Source organism: Capricornis sumatraensis, chromosome 1 (genome assembly GCF_032405125.1).
Source record: "Capricornis sumatraensis isolate serow.1 chromosome 1, serow.2, whole genome shotgun sequence".
NCBI classification, from domain to species: Eukaryota; Metazoa; Chordata; class Mammalia; order Artiodactyla; family Bovidae; genus Capricornis; species Capricornis sumatraensis.
Genome location: NC_091069.1, coordinates 236,736,729 through 236,764,318, shown reverse-complemented (window position 1 = coordinate 236,764,318; position 27,590 = coordinate 236,736,729). Strand labels below are relative to the sequence as shown.

Sequence of the window (27,590 nt, the reverse complement as noted above, 5' to 3'; positions counted from 1 at the left end):
ATCTGGTCGCCCATACTCCATCTTGGTCAGAACCCAAACCAAATCATCACTTAAAAAAAAAAAATAGAACAATTTTGTGTACATACTAAAAAGCACTGACTTGTATACTTTAAAAGGGCAGATATTGTAGAATAAGAATTTAATTAATTTTAAAAAGCATCCTTCAGAGCTTGTCTGTAGTCCTGGAGCTTAGAACAGTTCCTTCAGGTACCAGGTGCATTCCCACCTTGGGGATTTGTGTTTGCTGTTCTGTCTGCTGAGCGCGTTCTTCCTGCAGAGATACAATCTCCTTCATTTAGATCTCCGTTCAAGTGTCCCTGTATCTGAGAGGTTTTCTCTACACTCTTATCCAATCCACCCCTGTCACTTCTGTCCCCCTGCCCAGCTCTTTTTCTTTATTCTACCTTTTGCTGTTGAACATGTGTTTATAAATGTGCAGTATATTTATTTGTTTACTTGAGTTTTTGTTGCTTCCCACTAAAATATAAATTTATGAGAGCAGAGACTTTATTTACTGCTATATCCTCAGCATCTAGAGTATTGAGTAGGTCCACAGTGAATGTCTGTGAAATAAATGAATGAGTCCTGAACAATATATGTGCAATCACAGGTTTGATGTGTTAACGATATACATTTGCTAACTGACATCAAAATAAATATGTGTAACCAGTAAAGTCTGAAAATTATGTTTACACGCTTTCTAAAATCATCTCTTGCATCACCCATTTGAATATATACCACACTGTGGAATATACTGAGTTAAAGAAATATAAACAGTTTCGATACTACATGGTTTGAAAGAACCTTCAGTATACAAACATGTTAGAAGTATATTGGAAAAATATATTGCCCTTAGGGTTTCCCAAGGGACCAATTTTTGCACATCATTCTTGGTCTATTTCCACAGAAAACATTCTGAAAAACATTGCATAATGCCTGTAAGAGAGTAACGTCATGCCTGGTATGTAGATGGAGCTCAATAAATATTATTTCTCTTCAGAGCCATATTATCTTCTCTAGCTTTTTAAAAATCCATTAGTTAACTGTGTGGTTGTTGGGCTGGGTCTTTGTTGCTGCTTGCGGGATTTTCTCTGCTTGTGGTGCGAGGGGCTTCTCATTGCAAAGGGCTTCTCTCGTTGCCAAGCACGGGCTCTATGTGCAGACGTCAGCAGTTGCAGCTCACAGGCTTTAGAGCACAGGCTCAATAGCTGTGGTGCACGGGTTTAGTTGCCTTGCAGCATATGGGATCTTCTCAGACCAGGAATCAAACCCATGTCCCCTGCATTGGCAGGCAGATTCCTATCCACTGTACCACCAGGAAAGTCCCTCTCTAACTTTTTAGAAAGTAACTTTGGGTATTAGACTACCCAAAGTTGTTTCTTAAATTTTTTTTTTTCCTTAAGAGTGATTTTAGGAAGGTTTGGGGATAACATTTATAGCAGTGGAGCCAGGGAGGGGGAAGCATGGCCACGGCATTACTTTGTAAGTGTGAATCTGCAGAGCTTGTGTTCTGAAGCTCCTGGGCTCCCCTAGGGGTTGCACCTCTGATCCTGACCCCAGAATCAGACCTGATTTAGGGCATTGCCCACTCAGGCCTATAGGGCTTCCCAGGTGGTTCAGGTAAAGCATTGGCAGGTAAAGAATCCACCTGCCAATCCAGGAGATGCAGGAAACATGGGTTTGATCCTTGGGTCAGAAAGATCCCCTGGAGGAAGAAATGGTAAAACCACTCCAGTATGCTTGCCTGGAGAATCTCATGGACAGAGGAGACTGGTAGGCTACAGTTCATGGGGTCGCAAAGAGTTGGACATGACTGAGATACTGAGCACACACTACCCAGGCCTGCCTCAGGAGTAGATACTAGATTCCCAGATGAGCACAGTTCTCCACTCAATCAGGTCTTATTAAGAAAAGAAAGGATTAAAACATTACAACTCAGTTCTAATTAGTCTAGCATTTAAAAGGATGTCCCATATTTGGGGAACTTTCATCAAACGCTGGTTATGTTTAGGCTTGGGCATAATTCTGACCCCTGCTGGGACTGAACTCTTCTGAGTGCTTTGCAGCCCTGGGATGGATGGGACTTTCCCTGACATCTTGCTTCCCTGGAGGCCATAGCATCCTGGGGAGCTGCTGAGCCTGGGATGCAGGCCAAGTGCCCCAAACTCTGGGGTTTCTCCTCTTCCAAATTCAGAAGGAGCGAAAACATGGCAGCTTGATAGTGATGATGAAGAGGAGGAGACAGTAATGATATCTGCGGGCGATTACTGTGTGGAAGGTCTGTGCCCACATGCTTTTCGTCCTTACAAACATAATTGTGGTAGCTACTGCTGTTATGAAAATAAAGCGCAGAGAGAGTCACACAGCCAGCAACGGTCTCAACCTCCCTTTGTCTCCTCTGCTCTCTGTCAGTCTGGCTGGGTGGGAAAACCTCTCCAACCTCACACAGCTGGTCCCTGCGCCTCTGGGAATAGAGTTGAAATCCCGAGAGCACGAGGTGTGGCCTGGATTATCAGGGTCGACAGACAGCTGCATCTGCCCTTGCAGCTCGTGCCCCAAGGTCTCCCGAGGGCCAGGGGCCCCGGTTCTGATCTGAACCTCAGAGCAAAGATGCTCACGATGCTCAAGGGGCCTTCTCTGTGGTTTCCACACTGAAGAGTCTCACAGGCTCCCTACCTACTTACTCACAAACCTATTTCTTATTTTCCGTATTTCTCTTTTTTTTTTTTTTTTTGGCCTCTCCACAGAGCATGTGAGATCTTAGCTCTCTGACCGAGAATTGAACCTGGTTCACTGTAGTAGAGGTGAAGAGTCCTAACCCCTGGACCCCCTGGGGGCTTCCCTATTTCTTGTTTTCTTTCAAGGAGTCTCATTGCCGGAGTCCTCCCAGATCTAAAAGACAGGAGATGGACGACCTCAGGGGCCAGCAGCCAGGTTCCTCAGTGTCTGCAGGGGTTCCCTAATTTTGGAGCAAGCCTGCTCTGTGTTCTTTCCTACAAGCGTTCAGGACCTTTGTCTCACCTTCCGCTGTTAAGGGCCCAACCCTGGGAGCATCTCCCCTCGTTACTGGGCCCACCGCTCGCTGTGGGGTTGCTTCTCCTCCCCATCTCCCAGGTCTCTGGCTCCCTCTTTGGGGGTCTGTGACTTGGAGCTGTGTGACTCCCCATACCCCAGTCAGAAAGACCCAAGCCTTAGGCAGAGCCCTGGAGCTTTGTGGGGTTTGTGTCTGTATGTTGTAAAATAGATAGGAGGGTGACAATCTTCATCATATTTCAGTGGACAGCTCTGTGACATTAAGTACATTCATACTGTGCTGCAGCATCACTACCATCTATTTTCAGAACATTTGCATTTCTTCCAGCTGAAGCCCTTTTACAGCAACTCCTATTCCCCATTCCTAGCTCTTGGCAACCCCCCTTGTCCTTTCTGTACTTGGGGTACCACATATGAGCGCAATCATACAGTGGTTCACCTATGGTACGACATGTGTCAGAATTCCCTTCCTTTCTAAGACGGAATAATCTTCTGTCTGCGTCTGCCACATTGTGCTGAACCACGCATCCAGCGTGGACACTTGCATTGTTTCCACCTGGCCGATGTGACCATTGCTGCCGTGAATGTGGGTCCACGAATATCTGCTCCAGTCCGTTCTCCCCCTCGCTTTGTCGTGGAGTTCTTGCCTGCCTCCTTTTCTTGTTAGCTTGGAGGTGGAAGGCTCCTGAGCTGTGTGGTATCAGCCCCTTTACTTTACACCCAAGGAAAGTGCGGTGGCGATGGAGAAATGACTCGCCAGGGTCAGACCTCACTGGAGGCAGAGCCGGGCCCCGGGCCTCCTCACTCTGCCCAGCACATCCCGTCCTGTCAGCCTGCCTCCTCCTCTGGCCCAGGCCTCAGGCCTGCAGGGGAGGATGTTGACCAAATCCTCTGCCCACCCACAGGGCCACCAGCCCCGCCCTCGGCCCTGCCAGCCTCTGGAGGCTGGCATCTGTCTCCCCTTGACAGAGGACAGTGGTCTCTGGACACCCCTTCCCACCTGGGGGCTCTCGGGCCCCTGCTTTGCAGCCACTCTGTCCTCAACAAAGGCTTGGTCTCTGCCAAGAGCGAGAGCGTCGGCGCCCCTCCCGCACCCTCAGAAGCTGGGACGTTTCCACCCTGGCTTCTGCCCAGACCACAGACACAAGTGCTGTTGTCTTCACGGAGGGGCCTGGATCTGGCCTTTCCCCGAACACTCGAATCCACATTCTTTCTGGGGAGGTCGGGGTGGAGGGCGTGGGTAGGGCAGCGAGAGGACAAGAATGCTTGCTGAGAGTTTATTCTGAGCCGGGGGCTTTGCGTGGTGGGCTCTGTGCTCAGCAGTCCTTAGGTCAACTGCAGAGCAGGCGCTTCTCCGTGGCCCCCACTAAGAGGGGGTTCAGGCAGAGCTGGCTGTCCTTCCTCCACTCCCACTCCGTCCCCCCCACCACCCGCCTTTCCCTGTGGGCAGTGATGGGGGAGGAATTCCCCTCTTTCTTCTCCTTTCTGAGGGAGCAAGGCCACAGGCCTGAGATTGTGCAATTCAGCCCTGCAGACCTCTGCCTGACCCTTTATCTCGCCTCCATCAGCCATCACTGCTTGAATGCTCCCAGTAACATGGAGCTCATGATCTCCAAGGTGCTGGGGGCAGTGCCTGGTGGTAGAAAGTCCTTCCTTCCCCTGAGGCCAGGCCACTGTCACTCCTTCTGCCCTCCGCACTGTTAGCAGCTCCTGCTGGATAGATAGGAGGGCAGGAAGTCTGGGTTCCCAAGGGGAGGGCTCTTGGGGACACAGGGTGGCCACTGGGGCAGCAGTTTTCCAATGGCACTAAAGTATTGGGTTGGCCAAAAAACTCGTTTGGGTTTTTCCTTAATATTGTATGGAAGAACTGGAGTGAACTTTTTGACCAACCCCACACTTCACCATTTCCCCCACAGGTAGAGTAGCTCTGGCGCTTCCTAGCCAGACTCTGTGCTGAGCGCTTCGCGGGGATTGCTTTGTTTCATCCTTGTAGCAACTCTGTTACACTGAGATTAGTGTCTCCACTTTACCAGTGAGCACAAATGCTGTTTAGCCAGTATGCACCGGTACTACTGTACCAGTGGGTAGGTGGTAAAATCCTTCGGTACCACTGGAAACCTGCTGCTGCTGCCACCCAGCACTCCTCCTGGGAGTGTTCCCAGACCTGCTCCCACACCGGTCCGGCAGCCCTCTGATTGGTCAGGCCTCAGCAGGGGCAGGGACTAAGACTCAGAGAGATCAGTGCCCCATTCCCTCTGACCCCAAAGCCAAGTATGTCTTGCTCTGTGCTCACCTTAGCCCTACTGGCCAGCCTGGGAGCTGAGGGACCAGCCATTGGCCAGTGACCTAGAGTCTGCTCGACAGGGCTGAGTGATGAAGGTCTGAGTGCAGTGTGGGGGTCATTCCCTGCTTGTCAGCAACCCGAACCCCAGGGGGGTGGTTTCCTTTTACTCACAGTCAGGCCCTAGCCTCCTGCAGTTAATTTTGGCTTCTGCCCTGATTTTGGAACTTCTCGTTGATCACTGTTGAAAGTCACATGACAGCCTGGGTTGAGTGCTCCAGCCCACTGTGAGATTTCTCCTGTCTGCCCTTGTGTCGGGTGACGCTCCTGGCTCCAGGCCCCAGTGCAGCCACTGTCAGCCTCTTATCACCAGGGCCCAGGTCCAGTGACTGGGGGCTCCTCTTTCCCTCGGGCACAAACACCCTCTGGACCAAGGCCACATGCCCTTGTTGGTGGCATGAACATGGCTGTCTGAACTCTAGAGCCTCACAGTTGTTGCCAAGAGTAAATGAAACATTACAGACTGTAGCTCCTGGAGGAGAGAGACTGCCCACCATTGTGTGTCTGCTGCCAGCAGCCCCTTCTGTGCTGGGCTGTGCTTAGTTGCTCAGTCATGTCTGACTCTTTGCGACCCTATGAACAGACTGTAGCCCGCCAAGCTCCTCTGTCCATATGATTCTCCAGACAAGAATATTGGAGTGGGTTGCCATGCCCTCCTCCAGGGGATCTTCCCAACCCAGGGATCGGATGCAGGTCTCCAGCATTTCAGGTGGAATTTTTATCATCTGAGCCACCAGGGAAGCCCAAGAATACTGGAGTGGGTAGCCTATCCCTTCTCCAGGGGAACTTCCCGACCCCGGAATTGAACTGGAGTCTCCTACATTGCAGGCAGATTATTTACCAGTTGAGCTACCAGGGAAGCCCAGCGGTGCCTATCAGATGCTTTGTTATTGTTTGTTGAGTGAGTGAGGGAATGTGACATCTTGTGAAGCACAGCACCGAGTAAGCCACGTGATGCTTTCATTGTTCAGTTCAGTTCAGTTGCTCAGTCGTGTCCAACTCTTTGCGACCCCTAATGTGACATTTGAAGAGGGTGGCCTGATGTGTTCAAGAATAGGTCCTGTTGGGGAAGAGGAGGGTGGGACAAACTGAGAGATTAGCATTGACATGTATGTCCCCTGGAAAAAAAGAAATGTGACAGTGTTAATTACTCAGTTGCGTCCGACTCTTGGCGACCACATGGACTGTAGCTCACCAGGCTCCTCTGTTCATGGGGATTCTCCAGGCAAGAATACTGGAGTGGGTTGCCATTCCTTTCTCCAGGGGATCTTCCTGATTTAGGGATCGAACTCGAGTCTCCTGCATTGCAGGCAGATTATTTACTGTCTGAGCCACCAGGGACGTTTATGCTCAGCTCTGTGCTCTGTGTTGACCTAGAGGGGTGAAGTGGGGGTGGGGTGAGAGGGAGGCTCAAGAGGGAGGGAGGGAAGTAGCTGATCTACTTGCTGTATAGCAGAAACTGACACAATGTTGTAAAGCAATTATACTCTAATTTAAACAAAAAGAAGCAAGCAATAAAATGCACCATCCAACCAGGTGAAAGAAGGAAAAAGAATAGGTCCCATCACATATGCAGATGAGGGGTCACTCACCTGTCTGCCTGCATCTGGGGAGGTCTGGAGTGAGGCTTGTGCCCCTGACTTGGACCTGCCACCACTCCCCTCCAGTGATGTGTGGATCAGCCCCTGAGATGTATGTAGGTGGGAGTGTTCACTAGTTCATTCTGTGAACAATTCTGGGTACCTGCTGTGTGCCTGGCTCTCTCTGGGGCTCTTTGGTTGCAGCAGTTGGCAAGGTCAAGTACCTGGTCTCATGAAGTTTCTGGTAGAATGGGGAAAACAGAGTATAAACAAATATGTAATATGCCAAATGGTATGAATGCTGAGAGTGAGGCAAGGTAGAAGAAATAGACAGGGCGGAAGAAGTTGCTACCTTATCCACAGGGAAGGCCTTCCTGAAGAGGTGATATTGGAACAAAGACCTGAAGGAAAAAGCTGGGAGGAAAGGATCTTGGATAGAGAATCAGGGGCAAAGGCCCTGAGGCAGGGATGTGTTTGGGGAATAGATAGGAGGCCAGGGTGCAGAGGAGGTGAGTGAGAGGCTAAGAGGAGAGGTCAGGGAAATAGCTGGGGGCAGTGACTTCCAGAACCTAAAAGGGATATAAACCATGGGAGGTTTTGAGCAGAGGACAGGCATAGTCTGACTGATGTTTAAAAGGTTCATCTGGCCGTGGGGTGGACAATAGACCAGAGGGGAACCAGGACTGAACTAGGGAAACCAGTTAAGAAGCTCTTGATGGTATGAATAGGATATCAGTAAAGGAGGTGGTGAGAAGGAGTTAGAGTCTGGATGTATTTTAAGGAGGAAATAAAAGAATTTGTTGATGGAGTATGTGGGATGGGTGGGGGGAGAATGAGAAGAGCTTTCAGACTGGACAGTTGGTAGAATAGAGTGATGTTTGCCAAGATTAGGAAGACTGATAAATCAACTATACTTGAATAAAATAAAATTTAAAGGAGATTAGAAAGACTGGGAAAAGTAAGTTTGATGGAAAAATCAGGAGTCTAGTTTTGGGTGTGTTAAATCCGAGATGCCTTTCACGCATGCAAATAGAAGTCAAGCCAGTGGCAGAGGTCCAAGTCTGGAGTAAGGGGAGGTGCGCAGGCTGGAGATGGAAACTTGGGAACTTCCATGTAAAGCCATGAGACAGGAGACCTCTGAGAAAAAGTGAACATGGTTAGACACGGGGTCCCAAGACTGAGTGCAGGCACCCACCAATGTTCAGAGAGTGATTAGAAGCAGAGAAGAAACAGGATAGAGTGACTCACCAAGGCCAAGTGCAGAGGCTCTTCAAAAAGGACGGAACCATCAAGTGTGTCAGATGCTGGCGAGTGACCCAGTGGGATGAAGACCACAAAGTGTCTGCTGGATTTAGTGATCTGGAGATCATGGTGACTTGACAGGATCAGCTTTGATAGAGTGGCCTGATTACAGTGAGTTCAAGAGACGGTGGAGGAGAGGAAGGGCAGGCAGTGAGGACAGGCCAGTCAAGGAGTGTGGCTGTGAAAGGACTAGAGAAATGGACGATCATTGGAAGGTGTGAGGTTAAGGGGAGGGTTGTTTTTCACTTTGAATTTTTTGGTTTTATTTTTGTTTTATTGGGATAAAAGAAACTATGCCGTGTTTACATACTAATGGAAATGAACCAACAGAGAAATGGATGATGCAGGACGGGGAGGGGTCAAAATAGCGCTCTGTCCTTGCACAGGGGACGGGAGACAGGATCCAGCATGTAGCTGGAGGAGAGGGCATGGCCTTGGGCAGGAGTGGGCTGAGTCATCCACCGCGAGAGAGGCAGGTGGAGAATGCGCTGCAGAGGAGGGAAATGGGGTTTCCCCCCATACAGTTTTTTTTGATTGAGATGTTATTCTCATGTAAAATCCGCCCCACCGCCCCCCTTTTACAGTGCACGGTTCAGTGGCTGATAGTGTATACACAAAGTTGTGCAGTCAAAATTTCTGGTGGATTAAAAAATCACCCATCACTGGGATCACTATCTCATCCACATTTTCATCACCCTCCAGAAACCTCACCCCCATTAGCCATCCTCCCCACCTTCCAGTTCCCAAACCTCTCATCTCCTTTCTGTGTTTATGGATTTGCCTATTCTGGACATTTCACATAAATGGAATCATATAATATGTGACCTTTGTGTCTGGCTCCTGTCCCTTAGCACTTCAAGTTTCATCCATGTTGTAGCATGTTCTCAGAATTTCATTCCTTTTTCTGTGTGAATAATATTCTAATATGGGTGGCTCTTGAACAACACAGGGGTTAGGGGTGCCAGCCTCTCATGTAGTTGAAAATCTAGGGATAACTTTTGGCTCCCTGAAGACTTAACTACTAAATAGCCTACTGTTGACCAAAGTCTTACTGGTAACTTAAATAGTCATTAACATGTATTTTATATGTTTTTAATATATATATATAATAGATTGTATTTTTACAATAAAGTGAACTAAAGAAAATGTTATTAAGCAAATCATAAGGAAGAGAAAATACTTTACAGTGCCATAAGTATATATTGATACCATAAGTTTATGTCATCTGTTTATATCTGTCAGTACCTACATAAAACACTGCCAATATTATATGTATTACTACACTAAACACCAAAAATGGAAGGATGATATGAAAAATACATTGTAAAGGTATAATGATTCATGAGGAGCACACAGCAACCCACTTCAGTATTCTTGCCTGGAGAATCCATGGACAGAGGAGCCTGGCAGGCTACAGTCCATAGGGTCGCACAGAATCGGACACGACTGAAGTGACTTAGCACTTACATACATAATGATTCATGCATTGATAACAGAGAAGCAGCGATATAAGTGCTTTTGGTAGCCTGGTGTAACTGATACAGTTATTTCCCAGTAGCCTGCTTTTTACACTAATGAAGGGTTATACAGTTTTTATGACATGTAGTATTATACTCATATTCATAATACAGTATTGGAAACACTGTTGCATTTAAAAAAAATATCACTTACCTGTGATGATAGACTGATATGCAGTTTAATTATGAAAGAGAGAGGGAGAGAGAGAGAAAAGAGGGGTGGGGCCAAACATATTGTATGGTAATATAAGTCTTTGAAGGCAAAGTTATAAAAAAACAGTAAGAAAACTAACACATTATTTTTTAATTAATTTACTTATTTTAATTGGAGGATAATTACTTTACAGTATTGTGGTGGTTTTTGCCATACATCAAGATGAATCAGCCATGGGTGTACAGGTGTCCCCCCATCCTAAAGCCCTCTCCCACCTCCCTCTCCACTCCATCCCTTTGGGTTGCCCCACAGCATCAGCTTTGAGTGCCCTGATTCATACATTGAACTTGCACTGGTTGTCTGTTTTACATATGGTAATATACATGTTTCAATGCTATTCTCTCAAATCATCCCACCCTCACCTTCTCCCGCAGAGTCCAAAGTCTGTTTTTTACATCTATGTCTCTTTTGCCATCTTGCATATAGGGTCATCGTTACCATCTTTTTAAATTCTGTATATATGCATTAATATACTGTATTGGGAGAAGGCAATGGCAACCCACTCCAGTGTTCTTGCCTGGAGAATCCCAGGGACAGAGGAGCCTCGTGGGCTGCCGTCTATGGGGTCGCAGAGTCGGACAGGACTGAAGTGACTTAGCAGCAGCATACTGTATTGGTGTTTCTCTTTCTGACTTACTTTACTCTGTATGATAGGCTCCAGTTTCATCCCTTCATTAGAACTGACTCAAATGCATTAGTTCACACCTGTGCTGTTCAAGGGTCAGCTGTATATGGAGGGATGACATTTTGTTTATGCATTCATCAGTCAGTGGATGCTTGGGTTGTTTCTACTTTGGGACTATGATGGAGAATGCTTCTGTGGACAGTCATGTGCAAGTTTTTGTGTGGACACGTGATTTCAGTTCTCTCGGACGCACCTGTAAGAGTGGAATTGCTGGGTCGAGTGGTAACTGTGTTTAACATTGTGTTGTTGTTGTTCAGTTGCTCAGTCGTGTCTGACTCTTTGCAACCCTGTGGTCTGCAGCAGGCCAGACTTCCCTGTCCTTCACCATCTCCCAGAGCTTGCTTAAACTCAGGTGTATTGGGTCAGTGATGCCATCCAACCATCTCATCCTCTGCCATACCCTTCTCCTCCTGCCATCAGCCTTTCCCAACATTAAGATCTTTTCCAATGAGTGGGCTCTTTGTATCAGGTGGCCAAAGTACTGGAGCTTCAGCTTCAGCATTAGTCTCCAATGAATATTCAAGGTTGATTTCCTTTAGGATTGACTGGTTTGATCTCCTTGCTGTCCAAGGGACTCTCTCCAACACCACAGTTCAAAAGCATCAATTCTTTGGCACTCAGCTTTCTTTATGGTCCAACTTTCACATCTGTACATGACTAGTGGAAAAACCATAGCTTTGATTATATGGACCTTTGTAAGCAAAGTAATGTCTCTGCTTGTTATGCTGTCTAGGTTGATCATAGCTTTCTTTCCAATGAATAAGTGTCTTTTAATTTAATGGTTGTAGTCACCATACAAAGTGATTTTGGAGCCCAAAAAAATAAAGTGTCTCACTGTTTCCCCATCAATTTGCCATGAAGTGATGCGACTGGATCCCATGATCTTTGCTTTATGAACGTTGAGTTTTCAGCCAGCTTTTTCACTCTCCTCTTTCACTTTCATCAAGAGGCTCTCTAGTTCCTCTTTACTTTCTGCCATAAGGATGGTGCCATCTGCATATCTGAGGTTATTGATATTTCTCCTGGCAATCTTGATTCCAGCTTGTGCTTCTTCCAGCCCGGCGTTTCTCATGATGTACTCTGCATATAACATTGTGAGAAGCTGCCGAACTGTTTTCGGAAGTGGCTGTACCCCCTTACCTTCCTCACCCACAGTAGGTGAGTCTTGTGCTGTCCCTGAGGCGGGTTGGTTTGGAAGCTTGTGGAGTTTCGTTCCTGCTGATCCGTTCTAGACCCTCAGCTGCAGTGGAAGCTGAGGACTGAGGACGTGGTGGAAAACAGTGGCTGGAGAATGCACGGACTGGTAGGGCTCTCCTAGATTCGTTGGGTGCTCTAAGGATGCCCTGGGAACTGCTGTGGGGAGCTAGGCCAGTGTACCCGGGCTCTCTCCTCCCGGCTCTGCGGGGCTGCCCAGGGGCAGGTGTGGAACAGGTAGAGGGTTTGGGGTAACCAGGGGGGGATGGGGGAGGAGGCATAGCCCTCAGGCCTTTGTCTTCCATGCCCACAAACTTCAGGGGTTCTGTCCTCACCCCTCCTTTAGGGCCCGCCCATCTTCACAGGCCACGGAGACAGGCAGAGCCAGGCCAGGCCCAGACACACTTGTGTTCAGATCTTGCCTCTGCTGCTCATTACAGCAGTAAACTGGGCGAGTCACAACCCTGCCTGCTTCAGTTTCTTCTCCTGTAAACCCCTCACATCCCTGTGGTTGTGAGATGGAAATGGGGTCCCAGGACAGTGCTTCGCCTCCCTGTTTCTCTCCCTTCCTGGGCCCCTTCTGTCTCTGGGATGCTCCTGGGCCCCTGGTTACACTGGTGAGTCCCCTGCTACCCTCTGCCCTCTGTCTTCTCTTCCCTCCCTGAGAGTGACATTGAGGCGGGACTAGGGGGAGGTCCAGGCGCCTCTTCGAATCCCACAAAGTCAGGGACCCCTCACATGCAACATGCCCACCAAGTCAGGGGTCTCATGGGCCTCATGAAAGCGTCTCCCAAGACCTCCCCCCGTCCCCCCAGCCCCCAGCCGCAGTAGTGTGGCCGCGAGGACAACTGTTCCCTGGGGCCGGTGGCCAGCAGTTTCCCCTGACGTCAGCCAGTCAAGGCTGGGGCCACTGCCAGAGGGAATCTTCCCCCATTGCCAAGGAGCCAGCCGGCGCCTGCCACAGGATTTTAGCTCCCTCCCGCTTAGAGCTGCCTGGCTCAACATACTGGGCCAGCCAGTGCTTCGGAGAAGGAAAGAGCAGCCCTTTTCCTGGGCATGGTGGCTGGTTGATGCATCGAGCCCTCTGCCAGGCACCCAGCCTACCCTCATCACTATTGATCCTCAACGAACTGGCATTTTTTAATGGGAGTCTTTTCCTAGGCAGAGCCTAGGCTTCCCTGCCTGACTGCCCTGTGAAATTGGACACAGTCCCTCCCGCCTCTCAAGGTGGACCTTTGGATGAGAGACGTCAGTCCTTGGAGGCATGGTATCTCTAGAAATTATCTGTATTGTTTCATATTCCAGAACACTTACTTCACTCTGAAGGGTGAGTTATAGGGCTTTAAAACTCTCTTTTTAGCGGTTTCCCTTGCAGCTGGCGTGGGTTGTTTGAACACAATAACTGCATTTCCTGTAGCGTGTGTATGATTTGTCCAGTCATTCTGCAAATATTTTTTAAGCCTTCATTGGGTGCTGAAGCTTTATGGGGACCCAGGGAAATGAAAGCCAGACTCGCACCCTCTGGGGCTGCACCCTAGTGGGGAACTGAGCAGAGGCTTGGAGGAAACAGAGCCACGTGCAACAGGAAGGGTTCAAAGATGGAGATCAGAGGCCAGGGCCCTCAGGAAAGGAGAAGGGCTGCAGCCCTGCTGGGGGAGCCCTGTGTGGGCATTCTGGTAGAGGTCATGGCTAGGCAAGGGCCTTGATCTGAGGCACAGCTGGTCGGATCCACACCCTCTGGTTGAAGCAGACAGCCTGCACGAGCTGAGGCAGTTGGATCTTGGGGAGTCAGGGTGACCTTCTCCCCAGCATGTGGCCTTGAGCAGATCCTTTAACTTCCTGGGCCTCAATTTTCTCATCTGTACTAGGGAGACAATAATACCTCCTTTAAAGGGCTATGAAGAGGACTGCAAGGACAGATGAGTGTATAAAGTCCCAGCGCAGTGCTTGACATCAGTCGGAACACACTGGGCAGGACTACTTTTAGCCAAAGAGCTTGGACTGTACCCTGGCTGTGGGCCAATGTCAGAGCCCCCAGACCCCTGTCCAAGGGTTTGTCTCCCTCTAGGAGCCCTGGAGGAGAAGGGGGAGGGATAGGGAGGGACTGGGGAGGGGTTAGGAGGGGAGGGCTTAGCAGGGACCCAGGCTGGTGCTGCCTGCATGCTGACTGCCCGCCTGCCTGGGGCCCCATCCCCGCCAGCATGTGGGCTTGGCTTCTAGAGTCCACCAGATCCAAGAGCAGCTCCAGGGTGTCCACTTAAATCTTCCTCAGCAACACTGCGGGGCCATCTACCCCCGGGTAGGAAGCCTGGAGCAGGGCAGATGGAGTGCACAGCCCTGACCTGCTCTGTTGCCAGAATCTCTCTCTCTCTCTTCGCTCCTTCTCCAGGCTGACTGCCTCTGTCAGTCTCTGCCTTTGTCTGTCTCTCACATGCACACGTTGGCAGGACCCCTCTCACAGTGACTAATACTTTCTGTCTCAGGAGTCCTCCTACCTTCATGACATCAGGCATGAGGGATACAGGCAAAATCATGATTTTTTTTTTAAAAGCACAGCTGCCTGTTTTCTTCTTGGAGGCAGGGCCCCTGAGAAGGGGCCTGTGACCAGGCATTTGCAGGATGTGTTGGGGGGAGAGGTGGGTGAGGGGTGGACCCCAAGCCAGACAAGGCTCAGCCCAGCCCCCACGTCCTCCGTAGTTGTACCCGACCTCCCCCTCTAGGGCCCAAGGTTAGTCTGCAGTCTCCCATTGGCTCCCATCCCTGTGTTCCATATCCTTGGGCTCCCCGTTCATTCCTCTTCCTCTGTCTGAAGCACACACCCTCTGTCTCTTCCACCCTGGTTGCCTCTGCCCAGGCCCCTCCTCCACCTCTTCACCAGTGCTTCCTTCACTCACTGTCCTGTGACTGCATCTCTTCCCTCTCAGAACCTTCAATAGCTCCCCCAGTACCACCAAGTTCTGACGTCTTAGTTTAGAATCCAAGGTCCTGGCCGCTGACCTCTCCGTCCCCTCTTTCTCCCACGTCTTCCAGCACAGGCCTTTTCCCCAGTGCACCAGCCTCGTTACTGCTCTTTCCTTTCCAGCCCCTGGGCCCTTGCTTCTGCTGTTCCCCTGCCTAGAAGGACTTTCCCCAGGCTCTGCCTTTTTATGTCAGTTTCTGTTCTTCCAATAAGTGCCCTCTCTTCACTAAAACTTTCCATTATTCCTCTAAGTTGAAGGGACCCACCCCTCCTCTAGGTCTCCAATAACATGTATCATTTTCTGTCCTGTCCAGTTCAGTTCAGTCATGTCCAACTCTTTGCGACTCCATGGACAGCAGCATGCCAGGCTTCCCTGTCCATCACCAACTCTGTGAGCTTGCTCAAGTTCATGTCCATCAAGTTGGTGATGTCATCCAACCATCTCATCTTCTGTTGTCCTCTTCTCCTCCTGCCTTCAATCTTTTCCAGCATCAGGGTCTTTTCCAAAGATTCAGTTCTTCGCATCAGGTGGCCAAAGTACTGGAGCTTCAGCTTCAGCATCAGTCTTTCCAATGAATATTCAGGACTGATTTCCTTTAGGATGGACTGGTTGGATCTCCTTGCATTCCAAGTTACTCTCAAGAGTCTTCTCCTACACCGCAATTCAAAAGCATCAATTTTTTGGCGCTCAGCTTTCTTTATGACCCAACTCTCACATCCATACATGACTACTGGAAATACCATAGCTTTAACTTTAACTTAACAGACCTTTCTTGGCAAAGTAATGTCTCTGCCTTTTAATATGCTGTCTAGGCTGGTCATAGCTTTTCTCCCAAAGAGCAAGTGTCTTTAATTTCATGGCTGCACTCACCATCTGCAGTGATTTCGGAACCCGATAAAATAAAGTCTCTCAGTGTTTCCGTTGTTTCCCCATCAATTTCCCGTGAAGTGATGGGACCGGATGGCATGATCTTCTTTTTCTGAATGTTGAGTTTTAGGCCAGTTTTTTCACGCTCCTCTTTCACTTTTATCAAGAGGCTCTCTAGTTCCTCTTCACTTTCTGCCATAAGGGTGGTGTCATCTACATATCTGAGATTATTGATATTTCTCCCGGCAATCTTGATTCCAGCTTGTGCTTCATCCAGTCTGGCATTTCTCATGATGTACTCTGTATATAAGTTAAATAAGCAGGGTGACAATATGCAGCCTTGACATACTCCTTTCCCAATTTGGAACCAGTCTGTTGTTCTGTCCTGTATTATTATTAAAGTATCAGCCCAACTGGCCTCTTAAGTACCCTAAGAAGGAGATGCATCTTATTCTTTAACCACCCAAAGTACCAAGCAGCACAGTGGTTTAGCACCAAATAAGTGCTCAGAAAGTAACTGGCAAATGGATGGCTGTACCTCATAGATAGGGTCATAACGCAGGCTACTTCTGTTCCCCAAAGGTGGTCCGGGCCTGGCAGTCACCACATGCCCACGTGCTGTTTCTGTCCAGGTTATTAGGATTATGCTAGGTTGTTACAATGAGCTAGAAAGTTCTGTATTGTTCTTGTTGTTTAGTTGTTGTGTCTGACTCTTTGTGACCACATGGACTGTTGCCAGCCAGACTCATCTGTCCGTGGGATTTTCCAGGCAAGAATACTGAAATGGGTTGCCATTTCCTTCGCCAAGGAATCTTCCTGAACCAGGAACCAAACCCACATCTCTTGCATTGGCAGACAGCTTCTTTACCACTGAGCCACGTTGATTATCAAACTAGCTTTGTGCTCCTCACAGAATAGTTTTGTCTCTTCAGTTTCACTGATAAGTATCGGCCTATTTGTGTTTTACATTTTTTCCTGAGCATTTATATTTTCTTAAGTTAAATAAAGAGTTGAAAACGTATTGCTATAAAACTGTAGATAGTTTTCTCTTGTAATTAAATATTTATCTATATCCATAGATAGGGGCCTTCTCTCATTCCAAATATCTTTTTTTTTCCTCTGATTAGAATTCCTAAAGAAATTTTTTAATTAGTTTTCAAAGAATCGGCTTTTGATTTTTAGATATCAGCTACTTTTTCCTTCTTCCCATTTTCTTAATTTCTACTTTTATTGACAATTTCTTCTTTCTTTGGTTTTATTTTTTCTTTTTAGCCTTTTGGTTTAAATGCTTAGTTACTTTTCAGTCTTCCTTGTTTTTAAAAGTACATTTAAAGCTGTAATTTTCCTCTGAGTACCACTTCAGTTCAGTTCAGTTCAGTCGCTCAGTCGTGTCCGACTCTGCGACCCCATGAATCGCAGCATGCCAGGCCTCCCTGTCCATCACCAACTTCTGGAGTTCACTCAGATTCACGTCCATTGAGTCAGTGATGCTATCCAGCCATCTCATCCTCGGTCATCCCCTTCTCCTCCTGCCCCCAATCCCTCCCAGCATCAGAGTCTTTTCCAATGAGTCAACTCTTCACATGAGGTGGCCAAAGTACTGGAGTTTCAGCTTCAGCATCATTCCTTCCAAAGAAATCCTAGGGCTGATCTCCTTCAGAATGGACTGGCTGGGTCTCCTTGCAGTCCAAGGGACTCTCAGCAGTCTTCTCCAACACCACAGTTCAAAAGCATCAGTTCTTCGGCACTCAGCCTTCTTCACAGTCCAACTCTCACATCCGTACATGACCACAGGAAAAACCATAGCCTTGACTAGACGGACCTTAGTTGGCAAAGTAATGTCTCTGCTTTTAAATATGCTATCTAGGTTGGTCATAACTTTTCTTCCAAGGAGTAAGTGTCTTTTAATTTCATGGCTGCAGTCACCATCTGCCACTTATTACTGTTTATTATACAATTCTAAATTGCCTGTGATCTCTGCTTCACTCCTCTTTTACTGAAGAGTTGCAGAGCACTGTGGGCTTCCCTGTTGGCTCCGAATCTGCCTGCAATGGAGGAGACTCAGGTTCCATCCTTGGGTTGTGAAGATCCCTTGGAGAAGGAAATGGCAACCCACTGCAGTATGCTTGCCTGGAAAATCCCATGGACAGGGGAGTCTGGAGGGCTACAGTCCATGGGGTTGCAAGAGTCGGACACCGCTGCGTGACTAAACCACCACCACACCACAGAGCACCATAGCTTCTTAGATTTTTCAAGTGGATGGTTTCTTTTTGAATCATGTTATGTTCATTTCTGCTCTTATAGTGCAAAAGATGTTCCATATGACTTCTGCTTTCTGGAATCTGTTGACATTTTTATTTATGACCTAATATATAGCCGGTTTTTACGACTGTTTCACATGTGTTTGAAAATATTTATTTACGTTTTGGATGTAAAGTTTGTTCTTTCAGTCTCTCAGTTTACATTTTTGAATTGTGTTATTTAATGATAAATCATTATTTTGGGAGTGACTTGTTCTGTCTCTAAGGAAAGACTGTTCAATTCTCCCACAATGATTGTGGGATCTGTCAGTTCCTACTGTTTTTAAAAAATCAGTTTTTTATACATATACATATAATTTAGGCAATATTCTTACATATTTATGACTCGTGACTTTGACACTTTTTGATGCTATACTTTTTCCCATTATAAATACTCTGGTTTGTTCTATTTAATCCCTTAGTCTTGAATTCTGTTTTGTGGGTGCGTGTGACTGGCATATCCTTTTTTATCCTTTCATTTTTAATTTCTTCTGTGTCATTTTGTTTTATGCATGTCTTTTACAGCAGCAGACAAGTGGATTTGGCACTGAGTATCTGCTTTTAATAGGTGAATTTAACCCATTTGCTGTCATTTGTTGTAGATTTATTTCTGCCATCTTATTTCATGTCTACGTTTTAAACTTTATTTGTGTATAGTTTTTTGTTTTTGTTTTTTTTTGCCATACTGTGTGGCTTATAGGCTCTCAGTTCCCCAACCAGGGATTGAACCTAGGCCATGGCAGTGAAAATCCAGAATTCTAACTACTAAGCCACCAGGGAACTCTGTGTATAGTTTATTTTTGCCTTTCACTGAATTGGTCTCATTTACTTTATCCTGTTTTTCTTTCCTCTAATGATTAGTAAGTTTTGAGTTTTATCTCGGGTGATTATTCTATATATTGTATATATGTGTGTACACTTACATTTTTATATCAACATCTGGATGTAATCAGTATCTTTAGACTCTTCCCAAATGAGGCAAGAACTTTAATATTTATTAATGATAACTTATCTTTCCCAGCCCCTACCCTCACATATGGATCATCATAGATTTTAGTTCTAAATTGTCCTTCATTGTCTTCAAATTGTTTTATAATATTTATTATAATATGTGTTGAAACTTAACTCAGGTTTTGCCGTCTCCTTTGCATGCCACTGTTGGCATCATTTATAATGCCACTCATCTTTCTTTTTCATGGATCTATTTTTCACTTTGCTGGAGTATATCCTCCAGGAATTCTTTTAGAAAGCATGCATAATGTAATTTATAAGGCGATTGATGTCTGGAATGACTATTTTTCCTTTCTAGATGGGTCCATTTTGATTTTCAACTCCCTGTTGAATTTTTTTTTTTAATTCCAAATGATGGTATTTGTAGATATCCCAGATCTCTACTTTTGTTTCAGGTAGTATATGCCCTCAAAATCTGTGCATACATGAATTACAATATTACCTGAATGTCTTCTCAGTTCAGGCCTTGCCATTCCCACTCTAGTCAAACCCATGCCATTTGCATCTGTTTTGTTGACTGCAGTTCTGGGTGGGATTCACTCCCTCTGGGTGAAGGTCAGTCTTTATCCCTCCTCCCAAAGAAACTGGGGAAACTGCCTCAGTCCCCTCACTGGTCCTCAGCTGTAGATCTTATTTTCTTAACCCCTTCATTTATTATTAATATCCAAAGCAAAGAATTATAGGATTTCAGAACTTAAAGGACCTGAAGACCCAGGAGCCCTTCCCTGCTGTCACACGTGAGGAGACCCAGGCTCTTATGTGTGGGGTACAGGCTGTGGGGACACGGTCACTTTCTCAGGCTTGATCCCACAGTGTCTGCCTGAGATGTGGATTCCTGGGGGTCCTGCCTGGGATGTAGATTCCTGGGGGTCCTGCCTGGGATGTGGATTCCTGGGGGTCCTGCCTGGGATGTGGATTCCTGGGGTCCTGCCTGGGATGTAGATTCCTGGGGGTCCTGCCTGGGATGTAGATTCCTGGGGTCCTGCCTGGGATGTGGATTGCTGGGGGTCCTGCCTGGGATGTGGATTGCTGGGGGTCCTGCCTGGGATGTGGATTCCTGGGGTCCTGCCTGGGATGTGGATTCCTGGGGGTCCTGCCTGGGATGTGGATTCCTGGGGTCCTGCCTGGGATGTGGATTCCTGGGGGTCCTGCCTGGGATGTGGATTCCTGGGGGTCCTGCCTAGCTTGTGCTCTGGCTTTCCAGGCCATCCACACACTGGCAACTCCTACGTCTGTATCTCTTGCCCCTCTTCTGCTTTTCTGACTTAAGTCTCCAAATGCCTGTTTGAAGTCTCACATACATGTCTGAGAGGTTCTGAAGTGTGTCAGACACTAAGCCCCCCCAACCCTGTTATTCACCATCTTCCCCCATTTAGGATATGATACCACCATTCATTTGGCTCAGCCCCCAAACAGCCACCAGCTTCAGTGCTCTTCTCTCTCACCCCCACATCCTCATGTTTCTCTCCAGAACACCCTGCCCCTGTTGGCTCTGTCCTAGATAGTGGCCTGAATCTGGCCACTCTCACAGCAGCCACCTCACCCCACCTTCAGTCCGACTCTCCGTCTTGTCTTGCTGGATTACTGCATAACTGCCCACCTAGTGCCCCTGCTTCTCCTCTTGGTCTGGATTTCCCCAACAACCAGGGTGAACTTTTCAAATGTCCTATAGATCATCTCTCTCTTTCGCCCAGTCTCTGCAGAGAATGAAGTCAGCCTTACCCGGACGCAGCAGTCCCACCCACCCTTGACCTGCCCCACCTCCCACCGTCTTCCACTCAGCAGTCCCTCCACTTCCCCAGTTCAGCCAGCCTGCCTTTGCACACCTCCACCCCACCATGTTCCCTCAGCCCGGAATGCTCTTGCCACTGGCCACATGGCTCCCCAACCCCCATCATTTAGTCCCTGCTCAAAAGCTTCTCCTAAAGGAGGAGAGATGCCATCTTTCCCTATCCAAAATGACACCAACTTCCACCAGATACCTCCAACTGGCGCTACTGTTCCTTGTATATACCCATCTTTACTAGAAATTACAGCATCCATTCATTTGTTTATCTGTCTTCCTATTAGATTGTAAGTCACATGAGGGCAAGGATTTTGTCCCATTCCCCTGTATGCGTAGTGCCTAGAACACTGCCAGACACACAGTAGATGCTCAGATGTTTCTTGAATAAATGAACGAATGAAAGTGAATAGACTTCACATTCATTAATTCACTCAGCTACTGTTGAGTGCTGTTTATGCCAGGCTCCGAGTAGATGGGTGACACACAAACCAGGTCCCTGCCTCTGGGAACTGACAGTCCAGCTAGGGGCCTTTTAAGTGGGCAGTGAGAACAGAGCCATGAAGAGCCTCTACGGGGGTGGAGAGTCAGGGCTGAGGCAGCAGTATTCTGTGAATCAGTATCAGCTCACCAAGGCAAGAGGAGCAGGGAGGAGGAATGGCTGGGGAAAGGAGCCCCAGGAGAGGATAGATACTCATAGCAGACGCTCCTAAGGGACTTCTTTGTGTCAGCACTGCTCTAATGGCCTTAGTATATTAACTCAGGACAACCCTGACCAGCCCCATTTTAGGAATAGGAGGCAGAAGTGAATTTGTACAGGGTCGCACTCTGGGAATGAGGAGCCAGACTCAGCCCAGAATCGGGCTTCAGAATCTGTAACCAACTGCTGCACAGCCTCCAGGAGAGGCGAGGTGTGTGGTCAGAGGTAGAGAGCTGGGGGAATGGGGAGGGGTGGCAGGTAGCAGAAGTTTGCAAGCCACTGAAGGGTTTAAATTTCACAACCCCCATGGGCCTGGAGCCTGTCAGGCTTGCAGGTCTAAAGAGAGCCTCCCCCTCAGCTGTGGCTGTGACCTCTGAAACAATCAGGGAGAACCTTTATCTCTGAAGAATAGGCTTATGGGGCGGGGGTTGGGGACAGTGAGGGGAAGAGCCTTTGGGGAGATGGTCCCCCCAGCCTCTGTCTCCTCAGCTGCCTCAGTTCCCAGATCCCAGGAGGCCTGCAGCAGCCTCATCCTTGGCGACAAAGGCCCTGGCTCTCAGGGGGCTGCCCTGTCCCCTGGTCCCCTGCATACAGGGCTGGGGGCCCTTTCTCACCCGGGAATGCCTCTTTGGGCTTCCCGCAGGCTGGTCCGAGGCCTCTCTTTCCAAGGGGCTGCCAAGTAGAGGCACTGTGTCTATTTTACAAATGAAGAAACAAGGACTCAGAGAGTCAGTGACTTCCCCATAAACTCAGTTTGTAAGGGCTGCTGAGGGCTCCAGGCCCAGGTCTGGGGACTCCTGAGGAGTTCTGCCACAGAGGTGATCACTGACTTCATGAGGCTTTTTATTCAGACAGAGAATTAAGGCCCAGGGAGCCTTAATGGGGTAGAATCAGTGGGTCCACAAATAAGTCAGTCAGAGCCTCACACTGAGGTGCCTGAGGCCCTGCTGGTTCCTGACAGCACAGCCAGGGGGCCTTGTGGAGACAGCTCCATGAAGCCACCCCGAGGGGGCGCAGCTGTAGCCTGGGGGTCTGCAGGCCCCAGGGGCTCCCAGACGGATGGTTCCAGCCCCTGAGTGGCCTCCTCCCACCGCAGTTCTGGACACGGCCGGACAGGAGGAGTTCAGCGCCATGCGGGAGCAGTACATGCGCACGGGGGACGGCTTCCTCATCGTCTTCTCGGTCACGGACAAGGCCAGCTTCGAGCACGTGGACCGCTTCCACCAGCTCATCCTGCGCGTCAAGGACAGGTGAGGGCTGGGACACCCCATGCCTGGCTCAGGGTCGGCTCTGTCTATCTCTCTCAGGTCTTCAGGTGAAAGCTGAGGTTCAAGGAGCAGAGCTGAATTCAGCCCTTGGTTCCTCCAACTCCCACCAGCTCCCACCCTAGTCCTTTCTACATGGCAGAGGGGTCGACATGCATCCACGGCCTCGAGGGGCTGGCTCCCTCCCATCTTGCCTAAACTGTCCCCACTGATGACTCAAGCAACCATAAATAACATCTGTTTTTCAGCTCCAATTTAACCAAATTTTATTACAGCCAAAGGAAAAGTGAATTTTCTCTCCAGTGTACATTGTAATTGGTTAAATCACATTTGACTGTGAGATTTATAAGCCTCTAATTAAAGGCTTGGGCTTAACAGATGGCTCAATGGTAAAGAATCCGCCTGCCACTGCAGGAGATTCAGGTTCAATCCCTGGATCAGGAAGATCCCCTGGAGGAGGAAATGGCAACCCACTCCAGTATTCTTGCCTGGGAAGTCTCCTGGATAAGGGAGCCTTAGCAGGCTACAGTCCATGGGGTTACAAAAGAGTCAGTCAGACGGGACTTAGCAACTAAACAATAGCAACAGTTAAAGGCTCATGTTTTCCTCAGCATAATGTGGAGTAGTTAAATAATTTGAAATTTTTGTAAGTCCAACTGGTCTTTTCAGTTAATCGGCTCTTAAAGAGGTTAGTATAAAAACAAAAGGACAAACTAATAGGAGTTTTGAACAAATCTCAGTAAATTTGAAAAGTCCAGTTAACACCTATCTTAAAGGCAAAGTGTTTGTTAGTAACTTTTCAAGATAAAGATGCTTACATACATGTACACATACATACACATAAAGTTCTAAGAGATAAATGTGGGTTAAACCCTTGACTATAGGAATCTCTAAAGAGAAAACATAAATGACACAGATGTGGGAAGATATTCAACTTTCTTGCTAATCAAAGAAGTGCAAGAAAGCAGGATAAAGTACCATTTTTCACCCATCAAATTACAACTTCTTAATGAAAATACAGGAGTATGGCCACACGTGTCCTTCGGAAACTTTCAGGCAGACATGCCTCCAGATCCCTTCCTGACTCTCCTGGGAGCCATCCTGATTCTGTAGCTGCCATTGTTGAGGGGCAGCTGTGTGCCCACCCTTGGCCCTGGTACTCTTCATGAGTCATTGCTGATGGCCACAGCATGATGGCCTGCATAGGCGTGTGTCACAGTGCCTGGGAGATGGGAGGAAGTGGGCCCAAGAACCCAGCCGCTGGCCCAGACAGTGTAAAGCTACGGGGTTCCCAGGAGGGTCCCCACTCACCTTGCAACAGGCATGAGGCTTCAAACCAAGGCAGCGAGCAGCCCACAGGCCCTTCTTCCATCCCTGGAGATGCGGAAGGAAAGGCTCTGAAGTCAGCCTCAGGCCCATAGGGAGGTGCTGTGTGCTGGGTCAGGCCTGAGGCGAGGGTGCCCTGCCTTCACCAGGGGAAGCTCACAAGCTGCTGTTCCTTTTTTCCCCAGGGAGTCATTCCCGATGATCCTCGTGGCCAACAAGGTCGATCTGATGCATTTGAGGAAAATCACCAGGGAGCAAGGAAAAGAAATGGCGACCAAACACAATGTAGGTGGTGTGTGTGTGTGTGTGTGTGTGTGTTGGACTCAGGGGCTCAGGGGATGTCAGTGTCAGCTCACTCCTGCAGTCCTGGTCTGTGGGAATGGCATACAGACCTCCTAGGTCATGGGCTGGATTCCATAGAGATGGGGCATGTGCAGTGTGGGATATTTTGTGAAAGAAGATGCCAACCTAGAGAGAAAGCATGTCCTTGTCAGTCAGTAGAAGCCCTGCTCTGGGGAGGGCCCTGGCCCTGACGCGGCAGGTTCATCACTGGGCCATGCAAAGAGTTGGCTTCTGTCTCTGAGCCAGCACCTGACTGTGCTCGGAATCGTCAGATCAGCCACCTTCACTGAGCCCGGCTCGTGCCAGGCGTTGTGTTGGCGGAGCATCTACTCCCGGCTGCCACACATGGAGGTAGGCACTACTGTCTTCATCTTGGAAGTGATCAAACCCAGGTTGGCCCAGCCCACAGTGCATGTCGTAGACTTGGGTTTTTTTTCTATTCCTTGTGATGCCCCTTTACCCACTGGATGGTGGGGTCACTGGGCTTCTTCCCACCCGTCCCCTGCATTGGCCCAGCCGTGTCCTGGCCTCACTAGTCAGTTATGTAGACATCCACCTAGCCTCCCGGGAGGTCTACAGAATTATTGCTTCCCTCTGCCCAGTGCGCCTAGCTCTGCGAGTAGAGGAAAGGGTTGACTGTGGGTAAGTTTTGCTTATCTCTGCCTTCTGTGTTCATTCACATATTCATTCAACCGTCCTGTGTCCTGGGATACAAAACTCCATGCTTCAGGTGTTGACTTCTAGTGACAGAAGACAGTCAATAAACAAAGCAGGGAATTCCCTGGTGGTCCAGTGGCTAAGACTCCAAGCTCCCAATGCAGGGGGCCTGGGTTCCATCCCTGGTTAGGGAACTAGATCCCACATGCTGCAACTAAGATTCAGCCAGTGCAGCCAAATAAATAAATAATTTTTTTAAACCCAGCTTTTTAAAAAATAAGTAAACAAAGTAAATTAGAGTGTGCCCAAAGGTAACATGCTCTGGGGGAAGGTAAGTTAGGGAGAGAGGGAGGGAACGTGGAGTGCGGGAGCGGGGCACACTTTTACAAATAGGTGATCAGGGATAGCCTTGCTAGATGGTGCATGTCAGCCAGGACTGACGGGAGATGAGGGAGTAGGTTCTCTGGATATCTGGGGAAAGAATGTTCCAGCAGAGGGATAATCCAGCAGTCCAAAGACCCTGCTGTGGGAGTTTGAGGAACAGCAGGGAGGTGAAGGAGGCCAGAGCAGAAGGAACGGGAGGGGTGAGTAACAGGAGGTGAGGTCAGAGCAAGGGGGATACAGTGGGGGTAAGGCATTAAGGGCTTTTACTCAGAGTGAGGGGGAGACCACTGGCGGGTTCTGAGTGAGGAGAGACATGGCCTGACTCCTGGCTGAACAAGGGAATTCCAAACTACGCTAAAACCTTTGACTGTGCGGATCACAACAAACTGTGGAAAATTCTTAGAGAGATGGGAAATCCAGACCACCTTACCTGGCTCCTGAGAAACCTGTATACAGTTCAAGAAGCAACAGTTAGAACCAGACATAGAACTCTAGATTTCCAGGTGAAATATCAATAACCTCAGATATGCGGATGACACAGCCCTAAAGGCAGAAAGCGAAGAGGAACTAAAGAGCCTCTTGATGAGGGTGAAAGAGGAGAGTGAAAAGCTGGCTTAAAACTCAACATTCAAAAACAAAGATCATGGCATCTGGTCCCATCACTTCATGGCAAATAGATGGGGAAACAGTGGAAACAGTGACAGATTTTCTTTTTTGGGGCTCCAAAATCACTGTGGACAGTGACTGCAGCCATGAAATTAAAAGACTCTCCTTGGATAGAAAGCTATGACAAACCTAGACAGTGTGTTAAAAAGCAGAGATCACTTTGCCAACAAAGTTCTGTCTAGTCAAAGCTATGGCTTTTCCAGTAGTCATGTATGGATGTGAGAGTTGCACCATAAAGAAGGATGAGTGCCAAAGAATTGATGCTTTTGAATTGTGCTGGAGAAGACTATTGAGAGTCCCTTGGACAATAAGATCAAACCAACCAATCCTAAAGGAAATCAACCTTGAATATTCATTGGAAGGACTGATCCCAAAGCTGAACTTCCAATACTCTGGCCACCTGATGCGAAGAGCCAACTCATTTGAAAAGACCCTGATGCTGGGAAAGATTGAAGGCAGAAGTCGAAGGGGGTGATAGAGGACGAGATGGTTGGATGACATCACTGACCCACTGGACATGAGTTTGAGCAAACTCTAGGAGATAGTGAAAGACAGGGAGGCCTGGTGTGCTGCAGCTCATGGGCGTGGCAAAGAGTTGGACACAACTTAGCGGCTGAACAACAACGACAAATACCAAATCATTATGTTGTACACCTGAAATTAGCATTATATGTCAATCATACCTCAATTTTATGTGTACATATATAGTTATATGTTTATATACATGGAAAAAGAAAAAAGTGCCTTGAAACCCAAGAGGAAAAAAATCATGAAACCCCTGTAGGTAGGGCAAGAGTCCTGGGATTGAGGTTGGGGACAGTTCAGTGCCATGCATGTGGGGAGGTGAGCGGAAGCAGAAAAAGCAACAGAGTGGTCGGTGATGTGTGAGGACCAGACTGAGGTCTTGAGAGCCAAGAAAAGGACATGCCTCAAAGAAGAGGGAGTGATCGACCAAGACGGGTGTGCTCAGAAGTCTCCAGGTGAGCACTGAACTGACCGCTGGGTTTAGAATTAGATTCAGACCTCAGAAAGCAGCCACCTCTCTACCAGCCAACATCCTGAACAGAGAGAGGCCAGGAGCTATCCCATCCCATAGACTCAGGCTCCACACAGTGAGCTGAGGCTGAGGGCTTTCACAGACCCCTGCTGGGTGGGTGGGTAAGGATGGGGGGAAGGGGGCAGTGCAGGGGTAGCAGCAGCCCCATTCTTCAGGTAACAGAATGAGACACAGGGTCTGGTTAGGCGTCCCCCACCTACCCCCACTGGAACCCAGGTCTCCAGTGTCTCAGCTAATGTTGCTTTTACAGCAAATGCTGCAACTTCATTTATCATTAGACCACATGACCTTGTTAGTGCCTGTCCTAATTTTCGAGCTCATAAGGCAAATTCCTCTTGAGCTGACCAAGGCAGGTCACCCCCACGCAATGTAAGAAGGTGGCATTTCCTGCGATTTCAGTGGAGCC

At 48.3% G+C, this 27,590-nt stretch overlaps 1 protein-coding gene across 2 annotated transcripts in view; it reads left to right on the top strand.

Annotated features, from left to right (window-relative positions):
- MRAS (muscle RAS oncogene homolog) overlaps positions 1-27,590 on the top strand; it is a 63,650-nt gene that overhangs the window by 32,142 nt on the left and 3,918 nt on the right. For both annotated transcript variants that reach the window (XM_068972014.1, XM_068972008.1), the window contains exons 3-4: positions 22,584-22,737; positions 24,264-24,363. In XM_068972014.1, the coding sequence (XP_068828115.1) occupies positions 22,584-22,737; positions 24,264-24,363 (254 nt within the window). The remainder of the gene's footprint in view (positions 1-22,583; positions 22,738-24,263; positions 24,364-27,590) is intronic.